Genomic DNA, 17,060 nt, shown 5'->3' with positions numbered 1-17,060 from the left:
TATGCTATCTGGGATCCTTGGGACGGGCCTACCTCCCTTTGAAGTTGACATTTAAAATGGTTAATAATGCTTAAAGTTAGGTAAGGAGTATGGTTAGAGTAAGGGTAGGGTTTAAGGTTAGGGTTAGGATTTAGGGTATGGACGTCCCAAGGCTCCCAGATAGCACTAGCATACCTGGCACTGCTACGCGGAAGTAAGTGGATGAATGCAAAATGGTCATCAGCACTCCGGAATTCAAGGGAATATAAACGTAAAAAGGTAACGTGGTCATCAGCACTCCGGAATTCAAGGGAATATAAACGTAAAAAGGTAACGTGACAATACTGTACCATGCGCAACTCGAATTAGGAATGATATCATAATTTGTTATAACACGCCCTAGCCTATAGGCTACGGCTACCTTTGATTTAGTTCTAGTATAAACATTTAGTCATGACAAACCTATTAACCTATAAAGCTCTGCCAGTTTGAGGTAAGGCCACACTAGCTATGTTTCCAGTAACTTGTCAAGTAACTAGGAATTTACAGGAAAACAAAAAGTAGAGCAAAATCGTTGGTAAAAGTCAATAAAAAAAATCTGGTGCATTAAGTTACAACCAATAATTTATATACAGTAGATGACAGACATGGGGCGCTGTGTTGAAGCCACCTGCGCCTCCATCTTGGAACTCCCCCGCCGTTGTAAAAAATATTTAAGGAAATATAGAAATGTACCAAGCTTAGGACCATGGGACTAAAAAACCTCCCTCTGCATCTGGATCCTGGACTTCCTTACAGGGTGCATGCTTATTGATGAATTGGAGAAAAAAAATGTAATCTATATTAGAATAAGGCTGTAACGTAACAAAATTTGGAAAAAGTCAAGGGGTCTGAATACTTTCCGAATGCACTGTATATGTTCAGTTTGTGAGTGTGTGATATGCGGGTTGGAGACCTGTTTATTTTGACATAATAAAGAACAACTTTTATAAACAATGGGAACACTGCCATGTTGCACTGAGCCTTGCTGTTGGAAAACCACATCAGTGTCTGACTTTTGGCTGTCACATATGCACCTCCCCCGACTTCACTCCTGGACTTTTGTCGACAGTCGGTTGCTTTTCCCTTCCCACTCAAATGATCCCAATGTCTTACTGGCCTCTTAGAGACAAGCCCTTTATATCCTAATCAGACAGCACCAGAGTAAACACCGGCCTCTTGGAGACAGGCCCTTTATATCCTAATCAGACAGCACCAGAGTAAACACCGGCCTCTTGGAGACAGGCCCTTTATATCCTAATCAGACAGCACCAGAGTAAACACCGGCCTCTTGGAGACAGGCCCTTTATATCCTTATCAGACAGCACCAGAGTAAACACCGGCCTCTTGGAGACAGGCCCTTTATATCCTAATCAGACAGCACCAGAGTAAACACCAGCCTCTTGGAGACAGGCCCTTTATATCGTAATCAGACAGCACCAGAGTAAACACCGGCCTCTTGGAGACAGGCCCTTTATATCGTAATCAGACAGCACCAGAGTAAACACCGGTCTCTTGGAGACAGGCCCTTTATATCGTAATCAGACAGCACCAGAGTAAACACCGGCCTCTTGGAGACAGGCCCTTTATATCCTTATCAGACAGCACCAAAGTAAACACCGGCCTCTTGGAGACAGGCCCTTTATATCGTAATCAGACAGCACCAGAGTAAACACCAGCCTCTTGGAGACAGGCCCTTTATATCCTAATCAGACAGCACCAGAGTAAACACCAGCCTCTTGGAGACAGGCCCTTTATATCTTTATCAGACAGCACCAGAGTAAACACCGGCCTCTTGGAGACAGGCCCTTTATATCCTAATCAGACAGCACCAGAGTAAACACCAGCCTCTTGGAGACAGGCCCTTTATATCCTTATCAGACAGCACCAGAGTAAACACCAGCCCGTGAGGCTGGAAGGAAGTCAAAACAAAAGGCTGCTACTTTGCCAGCTCTACAGAATCATACAGTGTTAACACAATGTCATCAATACAATATGAATAATCAGTGTGTCCTCGGTCCTTGTACATCCAGTCTGGCGTTAATCACTATCAACAGATATGAGAATAATCCATAACATTCAGTATCAAGTCTAGTGACCATCAACCCGCACCTTGAGTGTCACATACACTGGAAATCATGTGTTTTACAGAAGGAACATAATATATACTACTATGCTAAACATTGTGTTAATCACTCTAAACCGAATATGAACTTTAATGATCTTAAATCTCCCCATTGCACACACTGCACCCTAAATGATGACTTACTACATGGAACAATTTCATAATCTCTGGTTGTCTGTGTACCATCTAAGAGGAAGAGGGAGGAGAAATTAAATGCAAATGAATGAGGTAGATAAACAATAGAGAGAGAGCATATCTGTTAACCATGACCTCTGAAACAGAAGGTGAGAGAGCAAGAGAGGAAGGGAGGGAGAGAGAAGTGGGGAGGGAGGGAGATAAAAGCGGTGGGAGTGTGGTAGTTAAACAAGGAAGTAGATTTCACTTTGTCTACCAAACATTCCGCCTAGTAGGACGAAGCGGTTACAGGTGGACAGACTGCCATCAGCAACCAGAGGGAGGGAATGTGAACACACACACTCTCCAACACACACAGGCTGACTACAGGGATGGTTGAGGAGTGACCGATCAAGACAGCAGCCAAGAAAGACAAACTGGACCTGACTTGAGCCTCATCTCTTCCTCCCTCTCTCTTTCTCTACCTCCTTCCTTCTCTCTGTCCTGTCCCAGCAGTATGCGGGCTGTGTCTGCGCTAGTGTTCCTGGCCGTGGGTGTGATGGTGGTGTTGATTTACCAGGCGGTCCGCCAGGAGCTGACTCTGCGGGGTCTTAAAGCCCGCGCTCTGGAGAGCTCCTCTCAGGTCAAGCAGAAGGAGAACGACATCGTCCAGGTCAAGATGAAGATCCAGAAGCTGAATGGTGAGCTGGAGCCCATCAACACCAAGAGAGACGAGCTGACTAAGAAGAAGGAGCAGTCTGCTAAAGCCACAGGCGAGGCGGACAAGAGTCTAAAGACCTGTCATACAGAGAAGGTAGGCCCACGCACGCACGCACACGCAAAGCAAACAGACACCTGCTACAAACACACTAGAAGGTAAACTGACATGGGATGTAATACAGTTCCTTCAGAAAGTATTCACACTCCTTCACTTTTTGTTGTTTTTCAACCTGAAGTTAAAATGGATTCAATTGAGATTTTGTGTCACTGATCTACACACAATACCTTAAAATGTCAAAGTGGTATTATGTGTTCTGAAATTGTAAAAAAATATATAAAAATGAAAAGCTGCAATGTCTTGAGTCAATAAGTAATCAGCACCTTTGTTATGGCAAGCCTAAATAAATTGAGGAGTAAAAATCAGCTTCTGCTCAGCTAATTGTTTTAAGATGGCCATACCATGGATTATTTAGCTATTTGTTTGGAATTGTTTATATCTTTAGGTATATAAAGAAAAATATAGCACATAGAAACGCATTGAATAACGCATTCATAAATGGCAAAACAGACAGTCAAAAAATTAATAATAAGGAATAAGGTTTTGATGTGTCTGTCCTATACAGTGGGGAGAACAAGTATTTGATACACTGCCGATTTTGCAGGTTTTCCTACTTACAAAGCAAACTTACAAAAATCCAGAAAATCACATTGTATGATTTTTAAGTAATTAATTTGCATTTTATTGCATGACATAAGTATTTGATACATCAGAAAAGCAGAACATAATATTTGGTACAGACACCTTTGTTCATCATACGTTTCCTGTAGTTCTTGACCAGGTTTGCACACACTGCAGCAGGGATTTTGGCCCACTCCTCCATACAGACCTTCTCTAGATCCTTCAGGTTTCGGGGCTGTCGCTAGGCAATACACACTTTCAGCTCCCTCCACAGATTTTCTATTGGGTTCAGGTCTGGAGACTGGCTAGGCCACTCCAGGACCTTGAGATGCTTCTTACGGAGCCACTCCTTAGTTGCCCTGGCTGTGTGTTTCGGGTCGTTGTCATGCTGGAAGACCCAGCTACGACCCATCTTTAATGCTCTTACTGAGGGAAGGAGGTTGTTGGCCAAGATCTCGCGATACATGGCCCCATCCATCCTCCCCTCAATACGGTGCAGTCGTCCTGTCCCCTTTGCAGAAAAGCATCCCCAAAGAATGATGTTTCCACCTCCATGCTTCACGGTTGGGATGGTGTTCTTGGGGTTGTACTCATCCTTCTTCTTCCTCCAAACACGGCGAGTGGAGTTTAGACCAAAAAGCTCTATTTTTGTCTCATCAGACCACATGATCTTCTCCCATTCCTCCTCTGGATCATCCAGATGGTCATTGGCAAACTTCAGATGGGCCTGGACATGCGCTGGCTTGAGCAGGGGGACCTTGCGTGCGCTGCAGGATTTTAATCCATGACGGCGTAGTGTGTTACTAATGGTTTTCTTTGAGACTGTGGTCCCAGCTCTCTTCAGGTCATTGACCAGGTCCTGCCGTGTAGTTCTGGGCTGATCCCTCACCTTCCTCATGATCATTGATGCCCCACGAGGTGAGATCTTGCATGGAGCCCCAGACCGAGGGTGATTGACTGTCATCTTGAACTTACATTTTCTAATAACTGCGCCAACAGTTGTTGCCTTCTCACCAAGCTGCTTGCCTATTGTCCTGTAGCCCATCCCAGCCTTGTGCAGGTCTACAATTTTAGCCCTGATGTCCTTACACAGCTCTCTGGTCTTGGCCATTGTGGAGAGGTTGGAGTCTGTTTGATTGAGTGTGTGGACAGGTGTCTTTTATACAGGTAACGAGTTCAAACAGGTGCAGTTAGTACAGGTAATGAGTGGAGAACAGGAGGGCTTCTTAAAGAAAAACTAACAGGTCTGTGAGAGCCGGAATTCTTACTGGTTGGTAGGTGATCAAATACTTATGTCATGCAATAAAATGCAAATTAATTACTTAAAAATAATACAATGTGATTTTCTGGATTGTTGTTTTAGATTCCGTCTCTCACAGTTGAAGTGTACCTATGATAAAAATTACAGACCTCTACATGCTTTGTAAGTAGGAAAACCTGCAAAATCGGCAGTGTATCAAATACTTGTTCTCCCCACTGTGTCTAGGAGATATAAGAAAGCTCAGGAAATAAAAGAATTTTTGGCACAAAACTACTTCCATACTTCCATTCATTCTCTGACCCGTTACAGGGTTACGTTCAGATGAGCCCCATGACACTTGTTCGGACACTACAGAAGTTTTTGTGAGGAGACTGATTTTCGGGATGTATGCTGATCTGACAAACAGCATTGTAGCTCTGCCACTTTCCACTGCAGATGCGCTGCTCAAGGTGGATGCAGTGGATTGAGACACAGCCCATACAGTATCTCTATCTTAAACAGACAGATTTTGATGGGGATTTTGCATGGACTCACTCTGTGTGCCACAAGTGTTTAACATGATTACCCCACATAATGATTACCCCATCTAAGTACCCCACACATACAATTATTTGTAAGGTCCCTCAGTCCAGCAGTGAATTTCAAGCACAGATTCAACCACAAAGACCAAGGAGGTTTTCCAGTGCCTCGCAAAGAAGGACACCTTTTGGTAGGACACCTTTGAGCATGGTGAAGTTATTAATTACATTTTGGATGGTGTATCAATACACCCAGTCACTACAAAGATACAGGCGTCCTCAGTGGCTGTAGAGGAAGGAAACCGCTCAGGAATTTCACCATGAAGCTAATTGTGATTTTTAAAACAGAGTTTATTGGCTGTGATAGGAGAAAACTGAGGATGGATCAACAACATTGTAGTTATTCCACAATACTAGCCTCAAGGACAGAGTGAAAAGAAGGAAGTCTGTACAGAATAAAAAATATTCCAAAACAGGAATCCTGTTTGCAATAAGGCACTTTAGCAATACTGCAAATAATGAGGCAAAGAAATTACATTTTTCTCCTGAATACAAAGCTTTATATTTGGGGCAAATCCAACACAACACATCACCACACATCGCCACTCTTCATATTTTCAAGCATGTTGGTGGCTGCATCATGTTATGGGTGTGCTTGTCATCGGCAAGAACTAGGGAGTTTTTATGATAAAAATGTATGGAATAGAGCTAAGCACAGGCAAAACCCTAGAGGAAAACCTGGTTCAGTCTGCTTTCCAACAGACACTGGGAGACAAATTCACCTTTCAGCAGGACAATAACCTAAAACACAAGGCCAAATATACACTGGAGTTGCTTACCAAGACGCCATTGAATGTTCCTGAGTGGCCTGGTTACAGTTTTGACTTGAATCGTCTTGAAAATCTATGGCAAGACATGAAAATGGCTGTCGAGCAATGATCAACAAACAAGTTGAAAGAGCTTTAAGAATGTTTTAAAGAATATTGGGCAAATATTGTACAATCAGATGTGCAAAGCTGTGTGCTCACAGCTGTAATCGCTGCCGAAGGGGATTCTAACATGTATTGGCAGGGGGATTGAATACGTACAGTATCTAATCAAGATATATTAGTGTTTTATTTTTCCATTATTTTTTTTATATATTTTTTTCCTCTTTGAATTACAGAGTATTTTGTGTAGATCGTTGGCAAAAAAGTACAATTTAACCTATTTGAATCCCACTTTGTATCACAACAAAATTTGGAAAAAGTCAAGGGGTGTGAATACTTTCTGAAGATACTGTATGTTTTGTGTTGAGTGGCATGTGAGAGGAATTCTGCCAGGTATTCTCTTAGCAGTGATCAGTCAGGAATTACATTTTGTTCTCACTTATTAGTCACAAAAATGATTAGTCACACTTTAAACAAAGTGCATATTATGAAGGAATCATTGTATGCCTTATGTAGCCCTTAATAAGGCCTAGCTAGATAAGGCCCACAATGCTTCAAATACCGGTCCTCATCTTCCTCATCTCCCCTCTTTTTTTCTCCTCAGGCCGATGTGGAGAAAAAGAAGACTGATGCGTCGGCGGCCCTTCAGAAAGTTAAAGGTACGATGGCTATTTTACTGCAGTGATGGGAGACCGTCAGCTCAGTCATGAATTGCTTCCTTTTAGGTGGTTGTAGAATTTATCGTCTCTTTTCTGGATTTTGATCATTAGAGGGTATCAGCCTAATTCTGCTCTGCATGCATTATTTGTGTGTTATTTGTGTTTTACATTTTACACAGGGTATATTTTTGCAGAATTCTGCATGCAGAGTCTCAATTTGGTGTTTGTCCCATTTTGTGAATTCTTGGTTGTTGAGCAGACCCCAGACCTCACAATCTTTCTCTCTCTCAATACATTTTTCCTGCCCTCCCCATTTCCCGCCATGTCTTTCTCTCCTCCTTCCCACCTCTCAATACCCTTTCCTCCTTATCCACCCATTTCCTTCTGTCTTTTTTCCTACCCTCCTGCTTTCCACCCCTCTCTCATTATCCCTCGCTCCCCCTCTAGATGATCAAGAAGCACAGAAGAAGAAAGCTCAGGAGGAGATCCAGGAGTTGAAACAGCAGATTCTGGAGCGGGACAAGGCACTGTGTGCGTTTGTGGACCAGACCAATGAGGAAGGACGGTAAGAGCAGATACACACCCAGACATTCAGGCACACTCACACACACCCAGTAACACAGTCTTGTGGTCACCATTATGAAAGACTTCTATGGTCACGGTGTACTGTGTGTCATGTAGTTCTGTGGTTACTGGGTGCTCACATGCTATTGATAACTAATGGTTGTTGTTGTTGTTTTCTTTGTTGTTTTGCAGGAAGCTGTGTGGAATCACAGAGGCCCCAAAATGAAGACTTGGACTACACTATCAGCCTCCATCCCTCCCTCATGCTTGCCGTGATGCACACACACCCATACACATCATCGTTGTGCAGCTCATAACATTCACCACCTACAACCACCTTCACTTCACTGTACCTCTCAATACTCAGGAAAATAAAAAACAAGAAGGGTTTGGAAAACCCAGTCTGAATGTCATGTCTTCATTACATACAGTACACTGTTAGTTTATGTATGCAGGTAAGGAAGGGAGACATTACATTATTTAATTAGTGAGTTTCATCCTATGGTACAGTACATTAATGTAGGAATGACTGAAAGAGGTTAGGGCTAATTCCCTCAGAGATGGAGCAAGGTGTCTCTGAGGTGACTTCTGAATGTTGCAAAGGTTCTAGAGAAGAGTTCTAGAGAAGAGTTCTAGAGAAGAGTTCTAGAGAAGTGTGCAGGTGCATGCCCATCTGGTTCAATTGTCTATTAAATATGTATTATGCATAGATGTATGATTGACCTTTATAGTGCATAGATCTATGATTGACCTTTATAGTGCATAGATCTAGGATTGACCTTTATAGTGCATAGATCTATGATTGACCTTTATAGTGCATAGATGTATGATTGACCTTTATTGCATTTGGGTGTGGTGTGCATTAATCAGAGTATATTTTTTTTAAAGATGAATAAAGTGAATATTCAATTAACAGTAATTAACACAATGATTAGCATATTTATATGTTTTCCCTTTCTATAATACACATGATTTCCAATGTTCTATTTGTGACACACTTTTGTATGGGTTGATGGTCACTAGACCTGAGCTACTGAAGCTACAAGGACCGAGAACACACTGATTATTATTGTATTGATGACAACACTGTGTGATTCTGTAGCAGCCGGCAAAGTCACTGTCTTTGTATTGACTCCAAGCCTCTCTGGTTGATGTTTTAGAGAACATTTGGTACTGTCTGATTAGAATATGAAGGTTCTGTCTCCAAGAGCCCCGTTGGACATTTTCTATGCTTCTGTTCTGGAGGTGTCTCCCTGAATGATTGTATTAAACAGAATTGATCTGATTGATATTATCAACGACTGCTCTCCTTGTTGTTTATCTGGAAATTCCAGGTACAGTGTGTGCGCACATCAAACATTATCAGTCTGTGTTAGTCTCCAACCCTGCATTACCAAGTGTCCCAGATATGGCTAGAGAGATTGGACCTGTCATTGTGAGCTACAATACAGTATCTTAAATGTAGTGAGCACATATGTTACATAATTACCCCTCAAAGACTGAAGCAAATGACCAGTAGAAAGTTCTACTGAATGGACAAATGCCCGACTGTGTATCGGTTTACTTTTTTGGTCTTGCTTGCTGTTGACAAGGAGACCTGTTTGTTAACCAATTATGTGTTTTGTTTATGTACAGTGCTACCTCCCTGACTGTCACACAAATTCCTGTTTTGTTAAGGTGACATGAGTCATGTGACATGAGTCCCAGTAATTTGTTACTGGAATGTAAATTGCTTAAAAGTGTACTTTTACAGAATCATTTTATCCACTCTGCTTCTGTACAGATCAGACCTTTTTTTATTTATGTAAATACAACGGTGTAAAACTGTAATCCTAAAGATAAAACACATGTTAAATTGTAAACAAGGTGCTTGTAGATGGCTGTGAGTAAATGTTTTCACATTAATACTTCAAAGTATTCTATAGTTGTTCACACATCCTAGCTCCTAGATGGCTTTCAGCGTAAACTTCAGATGGTCTTTGGTGTTGTTATGGGTCTAGTGGAGACTAGAGTCTAGACTCTCTGTTTGTAGATGGTCTTGCCCAGTCTGTTGAGCTCTATGATGTACTGCTGTCTCTCATGCTCCAGGAGGGCCTGCAGTGCTGCTCTACGGACCTGCACACACACAGAAAGCAGACATCATGGAGAGCATGTACTGTAGATACAGGGGAAGCCGTAGTTGAAGTTCTGGTAAAAATATGGACAATGCAAGCAATTCATAAGTTTGATAAGTTGGTGTGTCCTATATGGAAAACCTGACAATGTGTGGCCTACGTTTACCCCTACCTGGTGTTACAAATGTGTAATTGCTCTGACAGTGTAGGTGTGTAAAGGACACTGCAATACAAATTAACAAGAATAAGCCCATTAATTTTCCTCAGTCAGAGGAAGAGGTTAGAGATATGATGCTACGAACCTTCATGAAAGAGCTGATAATAGGTTATTTAATGATGTCCCTTAAGAGAACAAGGTCTCTAAAACGGTATGGAGACAGGGATTAGCTTCATGGCAACAACACTAGCTGGATCCTATCCACATGAATTTATACTTCAGGTTTCCTGATTTTGCCTTCAAAATAAAAGTCTGCAGTAAAATGCTGTGTCTGGTAAAATGCTGTGTCTGCCACGAAATAATATTTTTTTTGCAGCTTTGCATAGTGCATAATGTTAAAATTAGGAGAAATATAATAACTACATGGGGTAAAAATCGAAACTAAAGAGAATTAGTACTTTATATAAATCAAATCAAACATGCGCCAAATACAACAGGTGTAGTAGACCTTAGTGAAATGCACCATAATTTGCAAATAAATTCATTAAAAATCCTACAATGTGATTTTCTGGATTTTTTTTTCTTAATTTGTCTGTCATAGTTGAAGTGTACCTATGATGAAAATTACAGGCCTCTCTCATCTTTTTAAGTGGGAGAACTTGCACAATTGGTGGCTGACTAAATACTTTTTTTGCCCCACTGTATGTTGATTGTATGATTCTTGCTTATTTACTGGTGCTATTGTTTAAGGATGCAATTTGAAATGTAATGTTTAAGAAAAAAGTACTGTATTTTTGTTGTATTGCACAGACAAACTGCACACAGGAAAAGCGATTGATTGTGTGTCCATAAAACCAGGGCCCAGTCTACTCACTAGAGTTCCTAGAATACAAATCAGATGAGTTAGAACAAAAAGCTAGGTCATAGGAAGTGTTGCTGTACTTTTACTGTGGTCAAACATCTTAAAATGGGGTGCCTGGACACTATACGATTATTTGTGCAGATGTAAAAATGGGGTGGGGAGTACTCAGGGTCTGTAGAATGTAATGGTGTCATTTCATTGGGCTCTGAATAATACAGAGTGTTCCTTCCTGTACAGTGCTATATTTGTACCTGATAGTGTCCAGGCACCCCATTTTAAGCTGTTTGACAACAGTGAAAATTAAATCAAATTAAATGTACACGTGTTAAGCAGATGTTATTGTTGGTGTAGCGAAATGCTTGTGTTTCTAGCTCTAACAGTGCAGTAATATCTAAGAGTAATATCTAACAATTTCACAGCAATACACACAATCTAAAGTAAAGGAAAGGAATTAAGAATATATAAATATTTGGGCGAGCAATGTCAGAGCGGCATAGACTAAGATACAGTAGAATACAGTATATACATATGAGATGAGTAATGCAAAATATGTAAACATTATTAAAGTGACTAGTGTTCCATTATTAAAGTGGCCTCTAATGTGCTACTGATGGCTATTTAACAGTATCTAACAGTTTGATGGCCTTGAGATAGAAGCTGTTTTTCAGTCTCTCAGTCTCAGCTTTGATGCACCTGTACTGACCTCGCCTTCTGGATGATAGCGGGGTGAACAGGCAGTGGCTCGGGTGGTTGTTGTCCTTGTCCTTTTTGCCCTTCCTGTGACATCGGGTGCTGTAGGTGTCCTGGAGGGCAGGTAGTTTGCCCCCGGTGATGCGTTGGGCAGACCGCACCACCCTCTGGAGAGCCCTGCGGTTTGCGTGCAGTGCAGTTGCCGTACCAGACAGTGATACAGCCTGACAGGATGCTCTCAATTGTGCATCTGTAAAGGTTTGTGAGGGTTTTAGGTACCAAGCCAAATTTCTTCAGCCTCCTGAGGTTGAAGAGGTGCTGTTGCGCCTTCTTCACCACACTGTCTGTGTAGGTGGACCATTTCAGTTTGTCAGTGATGTGTACGCAAGGAACTTGAAGCTTTCCACCTTCTCCACTGTGGTCACATCGATGTGGATAGGGGGGTGCTCCCTCTGCTGTTTCCTGAAATCCACGATCAGCTCCTTTGTTTTGTTGACGTTGGGTGAGAGATTATTTTCCTGTCACCACACTCCCAGGGTCATCACCTCCTCCCTGTAGGCTGTCTCTTCATTGTTGGTAATCAGGCCTACTACTGTTGTGTCATCTGCAGACTTGATGATTGAGTTGGAGGCATGCATGGTCACGCAGTCATGGGTGAACAGGGAGTACAGGAGGGGGCTGAGCATGCATCCTTGTGAAGTGGAGCGGAGGTGAAGTGAAGTGGAGGTGTTTTTTCCTACAGTACCTTCACCACCTGGGGGCGGCCCGTCAGGAAGTCCAGGACCCAGTTGCACAGGGTGGGGTTCAGACCCAGGGCCTCAAGCTTAATGATGAGCTTGGAGGGTACTATGGTGTTGAATGCTGAGCTATCTTGATCTGTATTATTCAGAGCCCTATGGAATTACACCATATATACATTCTACAGACCCTACTGAGTATTCCCTACAACACTTCTACTGCGGCACCTAGAATAGTATTTGCTCTATAAGTCAATATGTATTCCATACACATTGATTTGCATCGGGGGCATTTAGGCTTTTCTGCTATTACTTGCAGACATTTATACTGAACATTCTGAAATTCTGTGACCCGAAAGTACTTTTTTAGTGTTGCTGAGGAGAGAGGGCCCTGTTTCAGCACCCCTCCACTCCCTCACCATCGTCAGAGCAGCCTTTCCCAGCTCAGTCTCTCTCTGCTGGGTCAGCTCTCTCAACTTCAGGGTCTTCATGGAACCAGCCTGGGTGGAGACCTCAAACTCAGCCTTTTGCATCACACCACAGATACTGAGAGAGAGAGAGAGAGAGAGAGAGAGAGAAAGAGAGAGAAAGAAAGAGAGAGAGGGGGGGGGGGGTCCTTTCACTACAGTTCTTTCACTACATTGAGAAGTGAAAGGACTGTAACTTCAAGATATTTCAGGGAAAACGTATCAAACGTTGCAGTTACAATTAGCCCAACAGTACAGAACGGTATAGTTTACACACCTGTCCAGCTCTGCAATGCGGTTAGTCATCTCGCCATCTTTCTATAAAAGAGGGAAAATGCAGACTATAACACATTTCCAGCCACTTAGCTATAGGTATCTGACCACTTTTTTGTCTGTGTGTTGCCTAGTAGTGACATGCTTACCTTGATTCTGTCTCTCGCCCTCTGCACAAGTTTGTTTTTGGAACGTCGTTCCTCACAACCAAACATCCTGCTGGCAATTTATTTGAAGTAAATAGTCACAAACTATCTTGCTTTAACAAAAACTGCACAATAAACGAATAAATGGTTAAAAAAATGTCAGCGTCTCAAAGGATGGAGGCGAGTCTGTCTACGTTGGCATGGTAACTAACCTATGTAGCCGGAAATATCCTTCCTTCGCTGCCAATTACAGTGAACGATATAGATCACATGACAAGCATGACGCGTGTTGCCCGTCGTCGTTCCTGTTGCAGAAAGTGGTAACATGGGGCGATGAGATACACATGAAAGTCATTCTACCGGCAAAACCAGAGGCGAGACAAAATTGACAAAAGCTCCGTATTTATCCTCCTGTTGTTAGTTTGTTACAGTAGAAAGTTATAGTGCGATGTTAGGTTTGATTCTGAATGTGTATTGCTATCATACAACAGCCACTAACTAGTCAGTAAAGCTAAAGGGCTAGCTAGTAGTAACCGTAACTTTACAGTAGGTAGCTAGTTTACATTAGCTAATTTACTTGTAGTTACATCAGAATAGGGCTTGGCAATCTTACCCCAACATTGTCATCATGATACGAACAGGAGTGCAGCAGATGGCCAGGGGACTGTGCCAAATAATGGGACGTGAAATCTCAAAGGGAAATTTCAACACCAACATCAGACAACAAATGACTCCAAGAGGGACTTTCCAGCTTCCCTGGTCCTCTATCAACAGTGTCCGAACCATGGCGGTAGGTCCAGAAACACACACACAGTCACACACATTTAGCTAGCTACAAACAGCCATAACATTAGTGTAGCCTACTGTCAAGGGCAATGTGAGTGAGAACATGTGAGTCATGATTCATCTTACCTAAACATTTGTCATGGTTCCCTTTTCCCTAACGTTACTGCCGATAGAAACAGTATTTTTTCCCCACAATGTGCATTGTGAACTGTGCTGTAATGTATTTCATTCTGGATGTTTCTGCCGTGTCATGCTGTTATGTTGTCATACAGTGGGACCCCCTGTACTCAGTCAGATAATACTGTAACAAAGTATGGATGAGAGTGTAATAGTAGTGTTTGTCCACTAGGTGCTGCCCTGGCCTTTCTCTTTCCAGCCACGGGACTTCAGCCTGCCCAACTCGTCCTGGGGCTCCGACATGAGGCGTCTGTATGAGCACTATAACAGCCAGTGTGAGGTAGAGACAGATGACGGAGAGAAGAAGTGGGGGGTCTGGAGAAGACTGCCCAGCTATAACCGCTCCCTCAAGTACGCCACAGGTACAGTAAGGAAGGGTTTCTGCCACATATGGATGGTGTGTGTGTGTGTGTGTGTGTGTGTGTGTGTGTGTGTGTGTGTGTGTGTGTGTGTGTGTGTGTACGAAAATTACTAAAATGTAATGTAAAAATGTAACGTGTTTGTATAACCCTGTCTCTCATGTCCTGGGCATAGTGTCTGAGTAAGATGTTGTGTGTAACTCTGTGTTTCTCTTTCCAAGGTTGGGTGTATCTGAGTAAGATGTTGTCTATATGTGTGTTTCTCCTTCCAAGGTGGGGTGTATTTGAGTAAGATCATTCAGTCGAAGGCGCGTCTGTTCACACGGAACATCAGGGAGTACGGGGGGACGTTCGAGTACGTCGTGTTTGTCAACAAGCAGGAGCAGAAGTGTGTGTGTGTGTTCCAGGCTGGCCACCTACTGGAGGGAGTGTCACCCACCCTCACGTGTTGGTTGTGTTTTAGACGTGTGTCATTAGACTTTCAGTCATTCTGAAGTGTTCTCTCAGTCTTAGTATGTTTCTCTCTTTTCCCTCATCCTTCTCTCTCTCTCTCTCTCACTCTCCTTCTCCCTCTCTTTCTCTCTCACTCTCTTTCTCTCTCCTCCCTCTCTCTCTCTCCTTCTCCCTCGCTCTCTCTCCTTCTTCTCTCAGGGCTGTTTCTGTCAATCACAATGGGACACCTATTAGGAGGATGATGGATAGGCCAACTCATCGACCAACCAGACGCTACAAACACACATCAGAAACAGCACTGACTTCCTAGGGGGTGTGTTTGTCTGCACACAAATGTTTGGGTGTATATCAGTACCTGAGTGTGGGAGTGTGTATCCTTGAGTGTGTGCACGCATGCATGTGTGTGTGTGTGTGTGGTTCTGACTGTCAGATCCAGTAATCTTCTTAACTCTAGCAGTTTGCCTGAGACACCTGATGCCTTGCGCTCCACTGACATAGCATACAGATACTGTATATCATAGACACAACCGGTTGTGGATATTTTACCTCTCTTTCTCCACTGTTACACACTCCTGGACAACCAGCTCCAGTCAGAGTGAAGGACATAACCTCTGGTATATTATATTTAGGTCGAGGCTGTGGATACAACTTTTCTGAACCCTTCTTCCCGACAGCTAAAGGTCCCGACACTTCTGCATGTGCAGGATTCTCTACTTTACGCACCTCCCTTCACATTTCTCAGTCAATTGTGAATGATAATCGTCATGTTTTACCAGTGAAACGTCCATGCAGCATCTGCATACCTGTGTCTAGTTTCAATCATAGCACATATTTTGCCTAGTGGCACGTGCTGTTGAGTTTTGGCCACATGAGAGAAAAATGTGCCCATTTGCACAATCATTCTAAAATCTCATAGGAAATGAGGTGGTGTTTTTGTCTTACAGTAATTTTATACTACACTATTATATTGGGTTCTGTTATGTAGAATACCATCATTGTGTGATCTGGCAGACATTGATTCAGCTTTGATCTAACTTTATTAAACGCGCACCATTCACCAGAGTAGCTTGTTCTGTAGTAGAACAGAGACTGTGTGTAAAGAAGCTTCGGGACCTTTAGCTGTCGGAATGAGGGGTCTAGAAAAGTTGGATCCACAGCCACTCTGATATATTTAATAGATAGTTTATTTTTTGTATTTTATTTATATAATTCGGAATAATTTATTAGGCCTTTTACAGTTTGAGGTTTGAGTCATTGCTGATATGTTATTTTGTGACCAGTATGACCTCTTGAATAAAGCCTTACCTCTTGGGTACTGTAGATGGTTTTTCTACGGTATCTGGCTCAATGTGGGATACCTTTTCCATTCTCACTGGTCCATGTGTTATAAACAACCTTCAGACAGACTGATGTCATACAGACCCTTTTTTTTTTTTTTTTCATCTGTTGACCTCTCTCTACGAATCTACATCTCCCTCTCACCTCTTCTTCCTTCCTCTCTCTGTTCCTGTCTGTCTCCCTCTTTCCTTTTCTTTATTTGTCAGTCTATCTTGTCTCTGACCCCTCCCTCTTTGTGAATGATCCCCTTCCAGTAAGAAATGAATGACAGTCAGCATTACCGTAAAAACTGACACATTGTCCACATCACAGAGTTCAGAGGATTCTGTCAGCATAAACCCAGCAGACCACATAGCCTTAACCAGCACTCTCACTACTGAGACTGGCTCTGAGGACAAAACATAGTCACTATGGTCCCAATCTGGCCCTTTCAAAATGCTACTTTATTAGACTCTTAGGGTATCGTAGGCACCCATAACACATAGTAGGCATGGTAACGAACTCATAATAGTAGGAATGGTAACGAACTCATAATAGTAGGCATGGTAACGAACTCATAATACTAGGCATGGTAACGAACTGATACTAGTAGGCATGGTAACTAACTGATACCAATAGGCATGGTAACTAACTGATACTAGTAGGCATGGTAACTAACTGATAGTAGCAGTCATGGTAACTAACTGATAGTAGCTGTCATGGTAATGAACTGATAGTAGCAGTCATGGTAACTAACTGATACTAGTAGGCATGGTAATTAGCTGATACTAGTAGGCATGGTAACTAACTGATAGTAGCAGGCATGGTAACTAACTGATAGTAGTAGACATGGTAATGAACTGATACTAGTAGGCATGGTAACTAACTGATACTAGTAAGCATGGTAACTAACTGATACTAGTAGGCATGGTAAC

The 17,060-nt window shown here is 42.4% G+C and overlaps 2 protein-coding genes across 9 annotated transcripts; both read left to right on the top strand.

The window, feature by feature from the left end:
• The first annotated feature begins 116 nt into the window (after positions 1 to 116).
• On the top strand, positions 117 to 7,988 carry LOC139572734 (probable DNA double-strand break repair Rad50 ATPase). 4 transcript variants are annotated; one of them, XM_071395457.1, is made up of 5 exons: positions 117 to 258; positions 2,774 to 3,071; positions 6,969 to 7,023; positions 7,471 to 7,588; positions 7,780 to 7,988. In XM_071395457.1, the coding sequence occupies exons 1-5, from the start codon at positions 206 to 208 to the stop codon at positions 7,811 to 7,813; spliced, it is 558 nt and encodes a 185-aa protein (XP_071251558.1). In that variant the 5' UTR covers positions 117 to 205; the 3' UTR covers positions 7,814 to 7,988. The 4 variants fall into 4 exon arrangements, with proteins under 4 accessions (XP_071251558.1, XP_071251557.1, XP_071251559.1 ...); XM_071395456.1 differs by having other exon boundaries at positions 118 to 258; positions 2,771 to 3,071; XM_071395458.1 differs by having other exon boundaries at positions 168 to 309.
• A 5,673-nt stretch (positions 7,989 to 13,661) lies between these two features.
• Positions 13,662 to 16,170, top strand: LOC139572732 (acyl-coenzyme A thioesterase THEM4-like). 5 transcript variants are annotated; one of them, XM_071395452.1, is made up of 4 exons: positions 13,662 to 13,823; positions 14,169 to 14,358; positions 14,629 to 14,710; positions 15,007 to 16,170. In XM_071395452.1, the coding sequence occupies exons 1-4, from the start codon at positions 13,662 to 13,664 to the stop codon at positions 15,116 to 15,118; spliced, it is 546 nt and encodes a 181-aa protein (XP_071251553.1). In that variant the 3' UTR covers positions 15,119 to 16,170. The 5 variants fall into 5 exon arrangements, with proteins under 5 accessions (XP_071251553.1, XP_071251554.1, XP_071251550.1 ...); XM_071395453.1 differs by having other exon boundaries at positions 14,629 to 14,745; XM_071395449.1 differs by having other exon boundaries at positions 14,629 to 14,749.
• Positions 16,171 to 17,060: the final 890 nt, after the last annotated feature.

This window comes from Salvelinus alpinus, chromosome 4, assembly GCF_045679555.1.
Source record: "Salvelinus alpinus chromosome 4, SLU_Salpinus.1, whole genome shotgun sequence".
In the NCBI taxonomy this organism is placed as follows: Eukaryota; Metazoa; Chordata; class Actinopteri; order Salmoniformes; family Salmonidae; genus Salvelinus; species Salvelinus alpinus.
The sequence above is the reverse complement of the archived record's forward strand: the minus strand, read 5'-3'. Positions and strand labels throughout refer to the sequence as shown.